Raw genomic sequence first — 20777 nt, 5'->3', positions numbered from 1 at the left:
CATCTGAGGAACATTAGAGGAACATTTCATGCAGGATAAAGGATTGATCAAGTAAACTGGTCTCCATTGGAACTTTGCCCTGATATGTTCCCATCATTGCTTCCAAATATATAGAAAGATATTGCAATTCAAGGTTCTGCATGAAAAATCCACTTAACTAAAAGTACAAAGCAGCAAAATGTAGTGTTACTTGAAATGTATAACAGCAAAAGTCCTGGTTTGTTGCCTCTGACTGTCATACAGTTAAATATATAAACAATATATGAGGGGGTTAGAAGCAGAGTGGTCTAACCCAGAAAACGTTCAATCTGAGTTTTTATCATTTCTGTAATATTTTATGGTCTAGATTTTAGTGTCAGAGGGTCTAACCCACAACCCAAATACAGCGTGACAGTGGAATGTTAGACCATTCTAGAACAACTACAGAAAGTGTGTCAGACCACTCTGCTTTCAAATCCTTCAAATATGTTAATAATGAAGCATCAGTGTGTCCGGTTTATACACAGATAAATTTATTGTGATTCATGGGAGGGAAAAGTTCAGATACACAAAAATTTAGCGTAATCTAAAACTTTTTCTCTAATTCTACTCTTTGGTGGAGCTGCTAGCAACTCACTGACATCTGACAGGTGTTTATAAGAGGGCAAAAAGTTGGAACAAATGAGCGTAATCTTTGACATGTTGTATTTAAGTTTGCTGTGTAAAATTTTAATCTTCAGAGTAACTAAAGCTGTCAGATGAATGTAGTGGAGGTCTGGGGAAATAACCCTCTCAATGTTATGGTTGTAGGTGTGTTTATAGAACGGATCACAAAAGAACACAATAATCTGTTTAATGGCTTTTTATGAGCAGTGGAGAGAAAATAAAAACCGTCCAGCACAAAGGCCATGTGTGATAAACACATTGCTGTGAGAAAGTATTTGTCACCCAACAGAAATCTTCAGTTTTTCAGGGACTGAATGAAATACGATGAAAAAACAAACCAATTTAAATGTATTGTTGAATAAAGTTTGTCTAAATTGAGTTAATAAGTCACATTAAACTCACAGGTTGAAGTTAGAGCTATTGAAATCATTGGATTCCTCTCAAATGTTGATAATTTTAAGGAAAGTCAGCTTTAAGTTTTCGAATTTGCAAATGTTTCTGATTGCTTTAAGCAAGTGCAAAACATTAAAACACAAGTTTGCATTTTTGCTTTCCGTTTTCTGTGATTTTACTCACAGAAAAGTTTAAAGAAACGTCATGGTGTCAGACGCTAAAGGGGTATTTTGTTTTTGTTGCACTTCAACCAACATTAGCAAGCCCATTTAAATGGACAATATACAAGTTGAGATTCAAGATTCAAAACAACGCAACAATTTGCATCAGTGTAGTCAAGTTACGACAACTTCTACAGTAATTAATACACTGAGTGAAGGGAATTAGCCGCACAACTTTAAATGACTTTATAATTAACAGCATCAGCACAGGTTTTTAAGGTTTTTTGACTTGGAATCAAGTTATCAAGCCAATTTAATTAATTTATTACAACTTGAATTGTGTTTTAAATCAATTGACACAGAAATTTGAGTTTAAATTACAGATATCCAGTGCTGTGAAAAAGCATTTGCCTCCCTCCAGAAGTCTTCTGTTTTTGAATATTTGTCACATTTAGATGTTTCAGATCATCAAGCTAATTTTAATTTGAGACAAAGAAAACTCAAGAAAGCAAAAAATGCAGTTTTCAATTGACTGATTGATTTTATTATTTTTTTGAAGAAAACACTGTCCATGTGAAAAAGTAATTGCCCCCTCACTTTCCAATCCAAAAAAATGACCAAGACATTAAATGAAACAATCCAGATGTGCTTTAGTTACAGACTTTCAGCTTTAATTTTGAAGGTATTTACATCCAGATCAGGTAAACGTTGTAGGAACTACAACATATTTCAGATGTGCCCTCCGCCTTTAAGTAATTGAACAAACCAACATATTGAACAGATGTTTCATTTTGAAAAGTTTTCAAAGTTGCTGCTATTTCCGTAAACTGTATTTTATACAGCTCTCCACTGCCTGTACATTATGGAAGTATTTACACATTTCTTCTTGCTTCATGCTGGATTTTAAGTCAGACAGAGAGGGTGAAATGGTGATTTTCATCTGTGATTTCAGGGTTTATATGAATAAAGCAGGAGCTGCACCCTTCTGTCCAACAGATACAATCCATGAGGACAGCAAGAATTCTGAATTGTGAAACAACGCTAGGTTATCCACCAGTGGTTGGGATGTACATTGATTTTTATGGTGCAGAGACATAATTTTGATCATTATTGATATACATTTGTAGAACCAGTGAATCCTGCATTTTGGAAACCCAGCTTTTGTTGCTGTTGTGGTTGCCACTGTTGTTGGCGCCACTGTTGTTGCTGTTGTGGTTGCCACTGTTGTTGGCGCCACTGTTGTTGCTGTTGTGGCTGCCACTGTTGTTGCTGTTGTGGTTGCCACTGTTGTTGGCGCCACTGTTGTTGCTCTTGTTGACGCCACTGTTGTTGCTGTTGTGGTTGCCACTGTTGTTGACGCCACTGTTGTTGCTCTTGTTGACGCCACTGTTGTTGCTGTTGTGGCTCCCACTGTTGTTGGCGCCACTCTTGCAGTTGTTGTTGCTGCTGTTGCTGTTCTTCTCCAGAAGGCAATTTCAGGAACAAAGCACACTGGAGTCCATCGAAAATGAGATGAAGGTTTGTGAAATACAGAACATTAAAATAAATATTTTGGTAATTCGCTAAGTCGGTAACATTGGCTGCGGTGTACACGAGGCACTGAAGAATGAAAGTGGGGACGTAGACAACCAGGAAGTTGCACATTGCAACAACCATGATCAGTTTCTTCAGGGTGGAAGTGGACGGGGACAAGGTAGGCCTTCTAGATGCTACAATGATGGACAGAGCAAACAGAAACATGAAAGCGGCCAAAGTGAATGTGGGCACGTTGTAGACATACAGAAAAAGTGGGACCATAATGATAATCACCACAGAAACCAATGAGTAGGCGATGCGAACCCTGGCTACACTCAGTGGCTGATGCAGATTATAGATGGACAACGAGGCGTTCACAAGATGAATAATCACTCCAAACCACCTGGACAGGAACCAGATGTTTTCAGCCAGAACACAGTTGATTACATCGCAGGACAATGCAACCAGTGTAGCTCCCAAGATTATTGCCACGATCAGATTCAGAGCATCCATGGTGAGCAGAGTCAACAGACAGCTGTAGACGAGTTGAAGACCCATGAGGCTGTTTTCCTGGCAGGTGAAGGATATGATGCAGGATCTTTTAAAAAGACTGAGATTGCGTTGATTGTACAAGAAGGCCCCGATGATGATGAGGAAGCCCAGCAGGGAGCTTCCTATCAGGTATCCTCCTGCCAGGTACGGGTTTCCGACAACACCTGATCTGAGCATTGCTGCCTCCTGGATGGATTCCAAACTGATGGAACTGTTCTCCATGATGTGTTGGACTCAGTTGTCGACCTGCTGGAGGATGGAGAAAGAACATCATTTAAACACCATCTGCAAAATACAGAGCTGTGAAATTTCTTTGATTGTCGTATATTTCTCACACTCAAATGTTCCAGGTCAAGAAACTAATATTTATATTGAGTGAATATTAGACAGAGATAATCCACAAAACACTACAATTTTGAAATGATGATTTACTGAAAACCAGTATCAGCCCTATGAAAAAGTAATTGCCCCCCTAAACCTAATAACAGGTTGAGCCATCATTGGTTCTCTGGAGTCCCAGAGCCTCAGCAATGGCTTTGGAACCCTCCAGACTGATGAATGTCAATGACTTTGTTCCTCATCTGTTCTTGAATCTCTTTAGAACGTGGCATCATGTGCTGCTTTTTCAGAGCCTTTAGCTACTTCACAATGAAGACAGGTTCTATTTAGTGATGTTTAGGTTCAACAAGCCTGGCAGTAATCATATGTGAGTGTGGATGGAGAAACTGAACCCAACTGATGAATGAATTTGGTCATTTGGTAGATTGGTAGCTAAGGGGGCAATTACTTTTTCACATCGGGCAAGATGAGCTGGACAATATTTTTCCCTCAATAAATGAAATCATGATTTGAAAACTGCATTTTGTGTTTTTGTGGGTTATCCTTGTCTTATAATAAAAAATAGTTTGATGATCTGAAATATTTAACTGTGGCAAATATGCAAAAATAAAAGATTTCTGTAGTGGGGCAAACTTAAAGTAGATTTCCCCTCAAATTCTGAACATTTGAGAGAAATCCAATGATTTCAGTAGCTCTTATTTCAACCTGTAGCTGTAATATCACTTGTTAACTCAATTTAGATAAACCTGATTCAATAATACATTTAAAATGGGTCTTTTTATCAGCATATTTCATTTAGTCCCTGCAAAAACTCCAGATTTCTGTAGGGGGGCAAATACTTTCTTACAGCACTGTGTTTATCACACATCACCTTTGTCCTGGATGTTTTTTTCTCTCCCTTGCTCATAAAAAGCCATTAAACTGATTTTTGTGTTCACTGATAATCAGTTCTAAAAACACAACTACAACTATAAAATTTAAAGAGTCGTTTCCTCACACTGGTTTGTAACGCTGCAGCAAAATGTTCATGGAGGTTTTTATACTGAAACATTTAAATGTGACAAATATGCAAAAATAGAAGGTTCCTGAAGGGGGGCAAATAACTTTTCACAGCCCTGGATGTCTGTAATTTAAACTCAAATTTCTGTGTTAATTGATTTAAATCGCATTCCAAGTTGTAGTACATTAATGAAATTGGCTCAATAACTTGATTCCAAGTCATAAAAACCTTCAAAACCTGTGCTGATGCTGTCAAGTATGAAGTCATTTAAAGTAGTGCAGCTAATTCCCTTCACTCAGTGTAGTAATTACTGTAGAAGTTTTCATAACTCAACTACACTGATGCAAACTGTTGCATTCATTGTTTTGAATCTTGAATCTCAACTAGAAATTGTCCCTTTAAACTGGAACTAATTTCAATGAAAGCGCAAAAAAATACCTTTTTACCATCTGACACCATGAAATTTCTTGAAAATTTTCAGTTTTCCTTGGCGAAGACCACAGAAAACAGCAACTATAAAAGCAAAACTATGTTTAAACATTTTGCATTTGGATGAAGCAAAGAGGAACGTTGCAAAAATGGGAAAATTAAAGTTGAGTTTCCTTAAAATCACTTTAGAGGAATCCAGTGATTTCAGGAGCTCTAACTTCAACCTGTGGCATTAATATCACTTGTAAACTCAGTTTAGATAAACTTAATTTAAATTGTCTTTTAAAATGGTTGAAAAGATTCAATTTTTTCAGGTTATTGCATTCAGTCCTGATCCCTGTAAACTTAATCAGGTCATTAATCCAACTCTTTAAATTGACTGTTGGTCTTTCAAACTATTTGCTGCTGAAAAAAACTGGCATTTAAAGTAACTTCAATAAGACGCCAAATAGTCATTACAAAAACAGACCTTTAACAGTGAAGTTTTCTGATCAGATGCTGCAATCTCTCCTTAAAAACAAGAAAACTAACAGTAATCTGCAGCAAAACATTCAGATATTCAACATATTTTGTACTTTTTGCTCGTCTGACTTCTCTTCTACAACTTTAAAGATGTTTTCACCTCTAATCCAGTTGCTTTTTACACTAATCACAGAGAAAATGAAGATGATTACACTAAACAGCTGACAAAACTTGGACTAAAGTCATTATTTCAAACTCTCATCTACTCGTTATTAATTATCTGCAGTGCTAAATAGCTTCTAAAAACATTAAAAACTGTCAAAATTGTGTCTTACTTGATGTGCAGAGTGTTGAGGCTGTTTGCTGGTGGAGGAAGTGACTGACTGTCTCTTTGGCTGCACATTTATGGCTGTAAAGCTGATTGGAAAACCATGAACCAGTGATTTATGTGCATGTTATCTTTTGTATCAGTGTATGTTTTCTCTTTTCCCTACATTTTTTTCACGTTTAAAAGATCCCTCTTATCACAATGCAAGCTCAGAGGTCTTTTCCACCCACACACACACACACACACACACACACACACACACACACACACACACACACACATATATACTGAATATGTATACATAAATATAGATAGATAGATAGATAGATAGATAGATAGATAGATAGATAGATAGATAGATAGATAGATAGATAGATAGATAGATAGATAGATAGATAGATAGATAGACAGACAGATAGATAGATATTTCTATCTAGATAATCACCCCTGTTGGCTGACCTTGTATTAGTAATATTATTTCTCTTTTGCATAAAATTCCCCAGGGGTGGTGGGGCCATCCCATTCATAGACTTTCATTATAAACAAGCACTTTTAAATGATTTGAAAATCTCAAGGCTTAGGAATTGAGATTTCTTGAAGATTGCACAATGATGGAATGACTGTGGCTTTTTGTCAAATACCTTGATGGCTTTTTTTTAATAAAGCTATTCAATGGGTTTTAGAGCAGTGATACTAGCAAACGACCAGGTTATGAAGCAGTACTCAATGTGAGATAGGATTGTGCAGTGGAGGTAGGATTTAGGGGCTTCTGTTGCATTGAAAGGCTGAATTAGTTTAAAATTTTCTATGTTAAATGTTGTTATATTGGTTACCTTTTTGATGTGTTTTTTTAAATTGAGGCTGGAGTCCAGCACAATCCCAAGGTTCTTGAAGTGAGTTACCATCTATCATCAGCGATGTTAAATAGCTTCTAAAAACATTAAAAATACTCACAATGGGATCTTACTTGATGTATGAAGCATTGAGGCTGTTTGCTGGTGGAGGAAGTGATTGAGTGACGGACTTTGTCTCTTTGGCTACACATTTATGGCTGTAAAGCTGATTGTAAAACCATGATCCAATGATTCATGCACATGCTCTCTTTTATTTCCTTTATATCGTCATTTCTTTATTGACTTTAGACCAAATCAGACAGGATTTTATTTTTGATTGCATCTGTTAACGTGAAACATTTCCTCTGTTTAAACCGCTGCTGCTTGAACTGTATCCATCTTTTGCTTCCTCTACGACATGAATTAAAGATGTGATGATGAAAATACAATCCAAAAGTCACTTCTTCATTTATTGAACCTCCTCCACAACTATCAACTCAGAGTCTGGATCAGGTCTTATGACGGCAAATACTGGAAACAATCGTATATGTTTATTGTTTTTATTGTTTGGAAATCATCAATAAAACTCTGACCTGAAATTAACCAGTTGACACTGCACTTTTTTGAAGATTACAAGCTACTCATCAACATCTGTATCATGTAAGTTATGTAAATCATCTTGATGTTAACAATAGAGAGGGTGTCCGCCTCCCGAACCCAAACTGGGAGCTGGTTCCACAGGAGAGGAGCTGATAACTGAAGGCTCTGCCTCACATTCTACTTTTTTGAAATTCTGAAATTTTGGGAACTATAAATAAGCCTATAGTCTGACAGCAAAGAGTTCTGCTAGGATGATATGGTATGGTGTCGATGGTTGACTGTGTCAAACGCCTTCAAATGTATCACACTGCTTCCACCAGCGGGCCTTCACTGGACCACGTCTGATAGATCCTGACCACTGCAGACCAGGAACACCCCACAAGAGCTACAGTTCTGGAGATGCTCTGACCCAGTCGTCTTGTCAGTCTGGCTCAAATTCTTACACTTGCCCATTTTTCCTGCTTCTATCACACCAACTTTGTGTCACAGCCACAGCTAGAGGCTGTGATTAGTGGCAGTGCTTTCCTCTGCTCCAGGCCTGGGTTCTCTCTCACTCCTAGGTGTACGTTGCTGCAGGCTTGGCAGCAGCTGCAGCTGATACGCTAATCAGCAGATCAAGTACAGGTGGGAGTCATCTAATCATTTACTCCAGATCCTCTATAAAACCTGAGGCCACTCTACATCCTATGCTGGACTGTGAAGCTTACTCCTGTTAGAGCTGTGAGTAGTTCAGTCTGTGCCACGTTTCTGTTCCTGCAGTAATCTTGTTTAGAACTGACTCCTGCCTGCTGATGTTACTTGGATCTCCTGGTTTCTCTGCTCAACTGCTGTCTGGTTCTCAGCTTGATTGTTCTCCTGGCTGCAGTTGGTTATCTGTGGATTCTCCATGTTCTGGAAGGAAAACGCCTGCTGCCAGCCTCGCTTCAGCTAAAACCGGCCACGCCACTTCTAGCGCCAAGCTACCACCACCGGCTACCAAAACAACTGGGAATCAGTTCATTCCTTCCGACTGGACTGGCTGGAACAAGACACCCAGTATAGACACTCAACCCGTCTCTGTAGGTTAAGTTCACAAGCCTCGACTTTACCAGACATGCTATAATTAATCAGTTGCTGGTTTACGTTCTGCTTAGACCTGATTAAGTATCGTATTTCTGTTTGAAGTATTTAACCTGGAGTTAGTTTTTCAGTCAGGGAGCTCTAGAATTGGATTGCTGTAGGTTTTTGAATTATTATTGTTCTGGTGTTCATATTTAGTATTTTTCCTGCCTTGGTGTTACCAGCTGTGGGTTAACTTTGTTTTTTCATAGATCCTGTCTTTAGTCTGCCAAACCACTAGAGGGTATCTTGATCCATTCCGCCCTCGGTGGCCTTGGTTTGATCTGGTTCTAGTTCCAGTTTACTATTGTAGTTCTTTGATTTATATTTATTGTAAATAAAAGCATCTAGAAATCGTTATTTGACTGCTCTCATTTCCTGCACTTCAGCCTCTGTACCCGTCACAACACTTTGAGGACAAATGTTCACTTGCTGCCTAATATATCCAACCTATGAAGAGGAGCCATGATGAAGAGATAATCGGTGTTATTCACTTCACCTGTCAGTGGTCACAATGTTACACCTGATCAGTGTTTGTTAATATGAAGCATCAACATGTTGGGTTTATACACAGATAAACGTGAGGTGTTGTCACATGATTCATGGGAGAGGAAGGTGTAGACCCACAAAAAGTTTAGCTTTTTAAAAAACTTTTTCTCTAATTTTTCAATTTTGTAGAGCTGCTATCAACTCATGAGAGCAAAAAATAGAAAAGAAATTCTATTGGAATATTTGTCACACTTAAGTGTTTCAGATCATCATACTAACTTTAATGAGACAAAGAACCCAATAAAACACAAACTGTTTTCTATTTTTTGGAAGACACACTGTCCATCCAATCTTGCCCTAAGTGAAAAAGTAATTGCCCGCTTATCTACCAAATGACAAGGACTTGAAATGAAACAATACAGATGTGCTTAAAGTGCAGACTTTCAGCTTTAATTTGAGGGTATTTACATCCAGATCAGTTGACCATTGTAGGAATTCCAACATATTTCAGATGTGCCCTCCACCTTGAAGCAATTGGACAAACCAACATATTGAACAGATGTTTTATTTTGAAGTTTTCGAAGTTGCTGCTATTTTCATCAACTTTATTTTATACAGCTCTCCACTGCCTGTACATTATGGAAGTATTCACACATTTCTTCTTGCTTTATGCTGCATTTTAAGTCAGAGAGGGTGAAACTGATTTTCATCTTTAAAATTCAGGGTCTATATGAATAAAGTATGAGCTGCACCCTTCTGTCCAACAGATACAGTCCATGAAGACAGAAATCATTTTGAATAGTGAAACAATGCTAGGTTATCTACCAGTGGTTGGGATGTTGGATGCTATTGATATACATTTGTAGAACCAGTGAATCCGGAATTTTGGAAACCCAACTGTTGCTGTTGTAGCTGTTCTTGCTGCTGTGGCTGTTCTTCTCCAGAAGGCAACTTCAGGAATAAAGCGCACTGGAGTCCATCGAAAATGAGGTGAAAGTTTGTGAAAATCAGAACATCTGCATAAATATTTCGATAATTCAAGAAGTCAGAAATGTAGACTGCGGTGTACACGAGGCACTGGAGAATGAAAGTGGGGATGTAGACAACCAGGAAGTTACACATGGCAACGACTATGATCAGTTTCTTCAGGGTGGAAGTGGACGGGGATGAGGTAGATGCTGTAGATGCTACAATGACGGACGGAGCAAACAGAAACATGAAAGCAGCCAAAGTGAATATGGGTGCTTTGTAGACATACAGATAAACTGGGACCATAATGATAATCACCACAGAAACCAATGAGTAGGCGATGCAAACCCTGGCTACACTCAGTGGCTGATGCAGATTATAGATGGACAACGAGGCGTTCACAAGATGAATAATCACTCCAAACCACCTGGACAGGAACCAGATGTTTTCGGCCTGAAGACAGTTGATTGGATTGTAGCAGGACAACGTAACTAGTGCAGCTCCAAAGATTAATGTCACGATCAGATTCAGAGCATCCATGATGAGCAGAGTCAACAGACAGCTGTAGATGAGTTGAACACCCATGAGGCTGTTTTCCTGGCAGGTGAAGGACATGATGCAGGATCTTTTAAAAAGGCTGAGATTGCTGCGATGGTACCAGAAGGCCCAGATGATGACGAGGAGGCCCAGCAGGGAGCTTCCTATCAAGTATCCTCCAGCCAGGTACGGGTTTCTGACAACACCTGATCTGAGCATTCCTGCCTCCTGGATGGATTCCAAACTGATGGAACTGTTCTCCATGATGTGTTGGGCTCAGTTGTCGACCTGCTGGAGGATGGAGAAAGAACATCATTTAAACACCATCTGCAAAATACAGAGCTGTGAAATTTCTTTGATTGTCGTATATTTCTCACACTCAAATGTTCCAGGTCAAGAAACTAATATTTATATTGAGTGAATATTAGACAGAGATAATCCACAAAACACTACAATTTTGAAATGATGATTTACTGAAAACCAGTATCAGCCCTATGAAAAAGTAATTGCCCCCCTAAACCTAATAACAGGTTGAGCCATCATTGGTTCTCTGGAGTCCCAGAGCCTCAGCAATGGCTTTGGAACCCTCCAGACTGATGAATGTCAATGACTTTGTTCCTCATCTGTTCTTGAATCTCTTTAGAACGTGGCATCATGTGCTGCTTTTTCAGAGCCTTTAGCTACTTCACAATGAAGACAGGTTCTATCTAGTGATGTTTAGGTTCAACAAGCCTGGCAGTAATCAGATGTGAGTGTGGATGGAGAAACTGAACCCAACTGATGAATGAATTTGGTCATTTGGTAGATTGGTAGCTAAGGGGGCAATTACTTTTTCACATAGGGCAAGATGAGCTGGACAGTATTTTTCCTTCAGTAGATGAAATCATGATTTGAACACTGCATTTTGTATTTTCTTGAGTTATCCTTGTCTAATATTAAAATTAATTTGATGATCTGAAACATGGGCTGCACAGTGGAGTAGTGGTTAGCACTTTCGCCTTGCAGTAAGAAGGTCCCTGGTTCGCGTCCCGGCTTTCCCGGGATCTTTCTGCATGGAGTTTGCATGTTCTCCCTGTGCATGCGTGGGTTCTCTCCGGGTACTCCGGCTTCCTCCCACAGTCCAAAAATATGCTGAGGTTAATTGATTACTCTAAATTGCCCGTAGGTATGAATGTGAGAGTGCTTGTTTGTCTATATATGTAGCCCTGCGACAGACTGGCGACCTGTCTAGGGTGTCCCCTGCCTTCGCCCGAGTCAGCTGGGATAGGCTCCAGCCCCCCCCCCGCGACCCTAGTGAGGATTAAGCGGTGTATAGATAATGGATGGATGGATGGATCTGAAACATTTAACTGTGACCAATATTCAAAAAATAGAAGATTTCTGTAGTGGGGAAAATTTAAAGTAGATTTTCTCTAAAATTATGAACATTTGAGAGAAATCAAAAGATTTCAGTAGCTCTAATTTAAACCTGAAGCTTTAATATCACTTGTTAACTCAATTTAGATAAATGTGATTCAATAATACATTTAAAATGGCTCTTTTTATCAGCATATTTTATTCAGTCCTTGCAAAATCTCCAGAGTTCTGTAGGGGGGCAAATACTTTCTCACAGCAATGTGTTTATCACATGTCGCCACTGTGCTGGATGTTTTTTTCTCTTCCCTGCTCATAAAAAGCCATAAAACAGATTATTGTGTTCATTTATAATCAGCTCTATTAAACACACCTACAACCGGAAAATTTAAAGGCATGTTTCCCCACACTGGTTTGTAACGCTGCGGCAGAATGTTCATGGAGTTTTTAAGACTGAAGCATTTAAATGTGACAAATGTGCAACAATAGAAGATTTCTGTGATTTCAGCATATTGCATTCGGTCATGATCCCTGTAAACTTAACAAGCTCATTAATCCAACTCTTTAAACTGATTATTGAATTTTGAAAGTATCTGATGCCGAAAAAAAAATGGCATTTAAAGTAACTTCAGTAAGTACCGTCAGTCAGACGGTAACTCATCATTACAAAGACAGACATTTAACAGTGAAGTTTATGGATCAGATGCTGCAATCTCTACTTAAAATCCGGAAAACTAACAGTAATCTGCAGCAAAACATTCAGATATTCAACACATTTTGTACTTTTTGCTCATCGGGCTTCTCTTCTACAACTTTAAAGATGTTTTCACCTCTAATCCAGTTGCTTTTTACACTAATCACAGAGAAAATGAAGATGATTACACTAAACAGCTGACAAAACTTGGTCTAAAAATCATTATTTCAAACTCTCATCTGCTCGTTATTAATCATCAGCGATGTTAAATAGCTTCTAAAAACATTAAAAACATTCAAAATTGGGTCTTACTTGATGTGCAGAGTGTTGAGGCTGTTTGCTGGTGGAGGAAGCAACTGAGTGACTGACTTTGTCTCTTTGGATGCACATTTATGGCTGTAAAACCATGAACCAATGACTAATACACATGCTATCTTTTATTTCATTTATATCACCAAATAATCACTGATGTCATTTCTTAATTGACTTTCGACCAAATCAAGCAGGATTTTACTTTTGATTGCATCTGCTAACATGATCAATTTTCTCTGTTTAAACTGCTGCTGTTCTAAATCCATCTTTTGCTTCCTCTACAACATGAATTAAAGATGTGACGATGAAAATACAACCCAAAAGTCACTTCTTTATTTATTGAACCTCCTCCACAACTATCAACTCAGAGTCTGGAACAGGTCTTATGACAGAATCACATGAAACAATCCTATATGTTTATTGTTTTTGTTGTTTGGAAATCTTCAATAAAACTCTGACCTGAAATTAACCCGCTGATGCTGCACTGTTATCAAGATTACAAGCTACTTATCAAAATCTGTATTATGTAAGTCATGTAAATCAGCTTGATGTTTTTCCAGCTGAAATTTAATGTCAGGCTCAGTAAAGGTGAAAATTACAACCAAATAAATCTCCTTCTATTTATACACCTATCAGATATAACACTTTGACCCCCTGCCTAATATTGTGTTGGTCCCTGATCTGTCGAGGTCTGGACTCCACTAGACCTCTGAAGGTGATCTGTGGTATCTGGACTCTACTAGACCCCTGAAGGTGTTCTGTGGTATCTGGACTCCACTAGACCTCTGAAGGTGTTCTGTGGTATCTGGACTCCACCAGACCCCTGAAGGTGTTCTGTGGTATCTGGACTCCACTAGACCCTGAAGGTGTTCTGTGGTATCTGGACTCCACTAGACCCTGAAGGTGATCTGTGGTATCTGGACTCCACTAGACCTCTGAAGGTGATCTGTGGTATCTGGACTCCACTAGACCCCTGAAGGTGATCTGTGGTATCTGGACTCCACTAGACCCCTGAAGGTGTTCTGTGGTATCTGGACTCCACTAGACCCTGAAGGTGTTCTGTGGTATCTGGACTCCACTAGACCTCTGAAGGTGATCTGTGGTATCTGGACTCTACTAGACCCCTGAAGGTGTTCTGTGGTATCTGGACTCCACTAGACCCCTGAAGGTGATCTGTGGTATCTGGACTCCACTAGACCTCTGAAGGTGATCTGTGGTATCTGGACTCCACTAGACCCCTGAAGGTGTTCTGTGGTATCTGGACTCCACTAGACCCCTGAAGGTGATCTGTGGTATCTGGACTCCACTAGACCTCTGAAGGTGATCTGTGGTATCTGGACTCTACTAGACCCCTGAAGGTGTTCTGTGGTATCTGGACTCCACTAGACCCCTGAAGGTGATCTGTGGTATCTGGACTCCACTAGACCTCTGAAGGTGTTCTGTGGTATCTGGACTCTACTAGACCCCTGAAGGTGTTCTGTGGTATCTGGACTCCACTAGACCCCTGAAGGTGATCTGTGGTATCTGGACTCCACTAGACCTCTGAAGGTGATCTGTGGTATCTGGACTCCACTAGACCCCTGAAGGTGATCTGTGGTATCTGGACTCCACTAGACCCCTGAAGGTGTTCTGTGGTATCTGGACTCCACTAGACCCTGAAGGTGTTCTGTGGTATCTGGACTCCACTAGACCTCTGAAGGTGATCTGTGGTATCTGGACTCTACTAGACCCCTGAAGGTGTTCTGTGGTATCTGGACTCTACTAGACCCTGAAGGTGATCTGTGGTATCTGACACCAAGATGTGAGCAGCAGATGCTTTAAGTCCTGGAAGTTGTGAGGTGGAGCCTCCATGGATCAGACTTGTTTGTCCAGCACATCCCATAGATCCTGGATTGGATTGAGATCTGGGGAATTTGAAAGACCAAGTCAACACCTCAAACTGGTTGTTGTGCTCCTCAAACCATTCCTGAACCATTGTTGCTTTGTGGCACGGTCAATTATCCTGCTGAAAGAGACCACAGCCATCAGGGAATATCGTTTCCATGAAAGGTGTACATGGTCTGCAACAATGCTTAGGCAGGTGGTTCATGTCAGAGTATAACATTCACATGGATTCGGTTCAATTTTATTTATATAGCGCCAATTACAATTCAGATTGTCTCAAGACACTTTACAGAACCCATATTTTTGAATTTACCACCAGCTATATATGTAGTATATTTAATGCCAGAGTCGTACACCGTACACCATAGCAGTAAACTATAATCAGTTTCCATGTCAGTTGTACTTTGCATGTATCATCTGTCTTATCATGCATGTATCAAACTGTGTGTTTTATGGTCCTTGACCATGTCCTCAAGAACCTCCGTCCCCAGGTGAGCCAGTATCTGGATCCACTGTAGTTCGCCTACCAGCCGAACATTGGAGTGGATGATGCAGTGGTCTACCTGCTGCACAGATCACTGACTCATCTGGAGAAACCCAGCAGCACTGTGAGGGTCATGTTCTTTGACTTCTCCAGTGCTTTCAACACAATCCAGCCTTCTCTGCTCAGGGTGAAGCTTGAAGGAGCAGGAGTAGACTGTCACCTGGCTGCTTGGACCATTGACTACCTCACCAACAGACCACAGTACGTGAGGCTTCAGGACTGTGTGTCTGATGTGGTAGTCAGCAGCATGGAGGTCCACAGGGGACAGTCTGTCCTCCTTTCTCTTCACCCTGGACACATCGGACTTCCACTACAACTCTGGGAGCTGTCACCTCCAGAAGTTCTCCGATGATACAGCCATTGTCGGGTATCTGAGGGGGATGAGCGGGAGTACAGGACGGTCATCTCTGACTTTGTGGACTGGTGTGAGCGAAACCATCTGCAGCTCAACGCCAGTAAGACGAAGGAGATGATCGTGGACTTCAGCAGGAGGAGGACACCTCAGACTGCACCGGTGAACATCCAGGGTTTGGACATTGAGATGGTGGACACATACAAATACCTGGGTGTTCACCTCAACAATAAACTGGACTGGACACACAATACAGAGGTTCTGTACAAGAAGGGCCAAAGTCGTCTCCACCTGCTGAGGAGACTGAGGTCGTTTGGAGTGTGCAGGACTCTGCTCAGGACATTTTATGACTCTGTGGTAGCGTCTGCTATCTTCTATGCAGTGGTCTGCTGGAGAGCAGGGAGCACTGAAAGGGACAGAAAGAGACTAAACAGAAGGTCAGGAGGAGGTTCTGTCCTGGACTGTTCCCTGGACTCCATAGAGGAGGTGGGTGAGAGGAGGATGTTGGCAAAGCTCACATCCATCATGGACAATCCCTCTCACCCACTGCATGACACTGTGGGGTCTTTAAGCAGCTCCTTCAGCAGCAGACTGAGACATCCACCCTGCAAGAAAGAGCGCTATCGCAGGTCCTTCATTCCATCTGCTATAAGACTTTACAACATCAGCATCACTGGCTGATGTTAACATAAACTGGACTCATATCATATCATCCCAAACCATAAAATTTGCACTGACATTCTTGCACTGCTACATCTTTGCACTTTTTAAACTTATTTTTTCAAGCCACTTTATATTGCATTGTCTTACAGTGTGTCAATACTGTACTATTTCATCCTCATTTCTCATCCCTGTACATGTTGTAAATATTATTTCTACTATTCTATTATTATTTTATTTCTATTACTACGTCTATTGCTACATAAGCTGCTGTAACAATGTGAGTTTCCCCTGGCGTGGGGAGAAATAAAGGACTTATCTTATCTTATTTTATCTTATCTGTCTTCCCCATCTAAGAACACAGAAGACCTGTTTTGTGTTTCTGGTCGCAATTGTGAACATCATAAAAACGTGTTTTTGGTGTGTTCAAATGAGCAAAAAACATGTTCAGTCTTTTGCAAAAAGAGTGCAAGAGTTTTGGAAACTGTGTGCAAACCATGAATAGTGTCCAAAATTTAGACAGCAGAGTCCTGTTTTTGAGAAATGTGTGCAGTGAATGGAATTTAGCATCCTATCATTTGAGAAAAACTGTAATATGAGACAAAGATAACCCAAGAAAACACACAATGCAGTTTTCAAATGATTGATTTTATTTTTTGAAATAAAGATACTGTCCATCCCATCTTGCCGTATGTGAAAAAGTAATTGCCCCCTTACCTACCAATCTACCAAATGACAAGGATTTGAAATGAAACAGCACAGATGTGCTTCAAGTGCAGACTTTCAGCTTTAATCTGAGGCTATTTACATCCAAATCAGGCGAACATTGTAGGAATTACAGCATATTTTAGATGCGCCCTCCACCTTTAAATAATTGGACAAACCAACATACTGAACAGATGTTTTATTTTTAAACGTTTTCAAAGTTGCTGCTATTTCTGTCAACTTAATTTTCTGCAGCTCTCCACTGCCTGTACATTATGAAAGTATTTACACATTTCTTCTTGATCTTTACTGGATTTTAAATCAGACAGAGAGGGTGAAACACTGATTTTCATCTGTGATTTCAGGGTTTACATGAATAAAGTAGGAGCTGCCTCCTTCTGTCCAGCAGATACAATCCATGAAGACTAATAATTCTGAATAGTGAAGCAATGCTCAGTTATCTACCAGTGGTTTGAATGTACATTGATTTTTATGGTGCAGAGACATAATTTTGCTCGTTATTGATTTACATTTGTAGAACCAGTGAATCCTGCATTTTGGAAAACCAACTGTTGTTGCTGCTGTTGCTGTTCTTCTCCAGAATGCAACTTCAGGAACAAAGCACACTGGAGTCCATCGAAAATGAGATGAAGGTTTGTGAAATACAGAACATTAAAATAAATATCTTGATAATTCGCTAAGTCGTTAGCGTTGGCTGCGGTGTACATGAGGCACTGAAGAATGAAAGTAGGGACGTAGACAACCAGGAAGTTGCACATGGCGACGACCACGATCAGTTTCTTCAGGGTGGAAGTGGACGGGGACAAAGTAGGTGCTGTAGATGTTACAATGACGGACAGAGCAAGCAGAAACATGAAAGCGGCCAAAGTGAATATGGCCACTTTGGTGACATACAGATAAAGTGGGACTATAATGCCATTCAGTACACCAATCAGTATTTCGATGCTGCGAAACCTGATTACACTCAGTGGCTGACGCAGATTATAGATGCACAACGAGGCGTTCACAAGATGAATATTCATTGCAAACCACCTGGACAGGAACCATGTCATTTCAACAATATCACACCTGATTACATCGCAGGATGATGCAACCAGTGTAGCTCCAAAGGTTATTGCCACGATCAGCTTCAGAGCATCATTGATGAGCAGAGACACCAGAGTGTTGAAGATGACTTGAATACTCATGATGCAGTAATCCTGACAGGACGAAGACATGGCGCAGGCTCTTTTAAAAAGGCTGAGATTGCGTCGATTGTACCAGAAGGCCGCGATGATGATGAGGAGGCCCAGCAGGGAGCTTCCAATCAGGTATCCTCCTGCCAAGTACGGGTCTCCAACAACACCTGATCTGAGCATTGCTGCCTCCCGGATGGATTCCAAACTGATGGAACTGTTCTCCATGATGTGTTGGACTCAGTTGTCGACCTGCTGGAGGACGGAGAAAGAACATCATTTAAACACCATCTGCAAAATACAGAGCTGTGAAAAAGTATTTCTTTCATTGTTGCATATTTGTCACACTTAAATGTTATAGATCACCAAACTAATATTTATATTTAGCGAATAGTAGACAGAGATAATCCACAAAACACTAGAAGTTTGAAATGATTTACTGAAAACTGGTATCAGCCCTGAGAAAAAGTAATTGCCCCCCTAAACCTCATTAAAGGTTGGGCCATCATTGGTTCTCTGGAGTCCCAGAGCCTCAGCAATGGCTTTGGAACCCTCCAGACTGATGAATGTCAATGACTTTGTTCCTCATCTGTTCTTGAATCTCTTTAGAACGTGGCATCATGTGCTGCTTTTTCAGAGCCTTTAGCTACTTCACAATGAAGACAGGTTCTATCTAGTGATGTTTAGGTTCAACAAGCCTGGCAGTAATCATATGTGAGTGTGGATGGAGAAACTGAACCCAACTGATGAATGAATTTGGTCATTTGGTAGACTGGTAGCTAAGGGGGCAATTACTTTTTCACATAGGGCAAGATGGGCTGGACAATATTTTTTCCTCAATAAATGAAATCATGTAAACTTAATCCGCTTATTAATCCAATTCTTTAAATTGAGAATTGATCTTCCAAAGTACTTGCTGCTGAAAAAAAATGGCATTTAAAGTACCGTCAGTCAGACGGTAACTCATCATTACAAAGACAGACATTTAACAGTGAAGTTTATGGATCAGATGCTGCAATCTCTCCTTAAAATCCGGAAAACTAACAATAATCTGCAGCAAAACATTCAGATATTCAACACATTTTGTACTTTTTGCTCATCGGGCTTCTCTTCTACAACTTTAAAGTTGTTTTTACCTTTAATCCAGTTACCTTTTACAGTAATCACAGAGAAAATGAAGATGATTACACTAAACAGCTGACAAAACTTGGTCTAAAGTCACTAATTCAAACTCTCATCTCCTTGTTATTTATCATCAGGGTGTTAAATAGCTTCTGAAAACATTAAAAACACTCAAAATTTAGTCTTACTTGATGTGCAGAGTGTTGAGGCTGTTTACTGGTGGAGGAAGTGACTGAGTGACTGACTTTGTCTCTTTGGCTGCACATTTATGGCTGTAAAGCTGATTGTAAAACTATGATCCAATGACTAATACACGTGCTATCTTTTATTTCCTTTGTATTGCTAAATAATCACTGATGTCATTTCTTTATTGTCTTTATACCAAATCAAGCAGGATTTTACTTTTGATTGCATCTGCTAACATGATCAATTTTCTCTGTTTAAACTGCTGCTGTTCTAAATCCATCTTTTGCTTCCTCTACAACATGAATTAAAGATGTGACGTGAAAATACAACCCAAAAGTCACTTCTTTATTTATTGAACCTCCTCCACCACTATCAACTCAGAGTCTGGAACAGGTCTTATGACAGAATCACATGAAACAATCCTATATGTTTATTGTTTTTGTTGTTTGGAAATCTTCAATAAAACTCTGACCTGAAATTAACCCGCTGATGCTGCACTGTTATCAAGATTACAAGCTACTTATCAAAATCTGTATTATGTAAGTCATGTAAATCAGCTTGATGTTTTTCCAGCTGAAATTTAATGTCAGGCTCAGTAAAGGTGAAAATTACAACCAAATAAATCTCCTTCTATTTATACACCTATCAGATATAACACTTTGACCCCCTGCCTAATATTGTGTTGGTCCCTGATCTGTCGAGGTCTGGACTCCACTAGACCTCTGAAGGTGTTCTGTGGTATCTGGACTCTACTAGACCCCTGAAGGTGTTCTGTGGTATCTGGACTCCACTAGACCTCTGAAGGTGTTCTGTGGTATCTGGACTCCACCAGACCCCTGAAGGTGTTCTGTGGTATCTGGACTCCACTAGACCCTGAAGGTGTTCTGTGGTATCTGGACTCCACTAGACCCTGAAGGTGTTCTGTGGTATCTGGACTCTACTAGACCCCTGAAGGTGTTCTGTGGTATCTGGACTCCACTAGACCCCTGAAGGTGATCTGTGGTATCTGGACTCCACTAGACCTCTGAAGGTGATCTGTGGTATCTGGACTCCACTAGACCCCTGAAGGTGATCTGTGGTATCTGGACTCCACTAGACCCCTGAAGGTGTTCTGTGGTATCTGGACTCCACTAGACCCTGAAGGTGTTCTGTGGTATCTGGACTCCACTAGACCTCTGAAGGTGATCTGTGGTATCTGGACTCTACTAGACCCCTGAAGGTGTTCTGTGGTATCTGGACTCCACTAGACCCCTGAAGGTGATCTGTGGTATCTGGACTCCACTAGACCTCTGAAGGTGATCTGTGGTATCTGGACTCCACTAGACCCCTGAAGGTGTTCTGTGGTATCTGGACTCCACTAGACCCCTGAAGGTGATCTGTGGTATCTGGACTCCACTAGACCTCTGAAGGTGATCTGTG

The 20777-nt window shown here is 40.2% G+C and overlaps 3 protein-coding genes across 10 annotated transcripts; all 3 read right to left on the bottom strand.

Annotated features, from left to right (window-relative positions):
* Positions 1–1715: 1715 nt before the first annotated feature.
* On the bottom strand, positions 1716–5927 carry LOC111564322 (uncharacterized). 7 transcript variants are annotated; one of them, XM_055007744.1, is made up of 4 exons: positions 5832–5854; positions 5504–5544; positions 5044–5118; positions 1716–3515 (listed from the first exon to the last, which is right to left on the bottom strand). In XM_055007744.1, the coding sequence occupies exon 4, from the start codon at positions 3486–3488 to the stop codon at positions 2307–2309; it is 1182 nt and encodes a 393-aa protein (XP_054863719.1). In that variant the 5' UTR covers positions 3489–3515; positions 5044–5118; positions 5504–5544; positions 5832–5854; the 3' UTR covers positions 1716–2306. The 7 variants fall into 7 exon arrangements, with proteins under 7 accessions (XP_054863719.1, XP_054863717.1, XP_054863720.1 ...); XM_055007742.1 differs by lacking the exon at positions 5504–5544 and having other exon boundaries at positions 5832–5912; XM_055007745.1 differs by lacking the exon at positions 5504–5544 and having other exon boundaries at positions 1716–3512; positions 5832–5846.
* A 3359-nt stretch (positions 5928–9286) lies between these two features.
* Positions 9287–12770, bottom strand: LOC129348132 (uncharacterized). Its single transcript, XM_055007752.1, has 2 exons — positions 12710–12770; positions 9287–10641 (listed from the first exon to the last, which is right to left on the bottom strand). Exon 2 carries the CDS (start codon positions 10612–10614, stop codon positions 9691–9693), a length of 924 nt encoding a protein of 307 aa, XP_054863727.1. The 5' UTR covers positions 10615–10641; positions 12710–12770; the 3' UTR covers positions 9287–9690.
* A 4096-nt stretch (positions 12771–16866) lies between these two features.
* LOC129348133 (uncharacterized) lies at positions 16867–19408 on the bottom strand. 2 transcript variants are annotated; one of them, XM_055007754.1, is made up of 2 exons: positions 19361–19408; positions 16867–18302 (listed from the first exon to the last, which is right to left on the bottom strand). In XM_055007754.1, the coding sequence occupies exon 2, from the start codon at positions 18276–18278 to the stop codon at positions 17373–17375; it is 906 nt and encodes a 301-aa protein (XP_054863729.1). In that variant the 5' UTR covers positions 18279–18302; positions 19361–19408; the 3' UTR covers positions 16867–17372. The 2 variants fall into 2 exon arrangements, with proteins under 2 accessions (XP_054863729.1, XP_054863728.1); XM_055007753.1 differs by having other exon boundaries at positions 16868–18305.
* Positions 19409–20777: the final 1369 nt, after the last annotated feature.

Source organism: Amphiprion ocellaris, chromosome 23, assembly GCF_022539595.1.
Source record: "Amphiprion ocellaris isolate individual 3 ecotype Okinawa chromosome 23, ASM2253959v1, whole genome shotgun sequence".
NCBI lineage: Eukaryota > Metazoa > Chordata > Actinopteri > Pomacentridae > Amphiprion > Amphiprion ocellaris.
The sequence above is the reverse complement of the archived record's forward strand: the minus strand, read 5'-3'. Positions and strand labels throughout refer to the sequence as shown.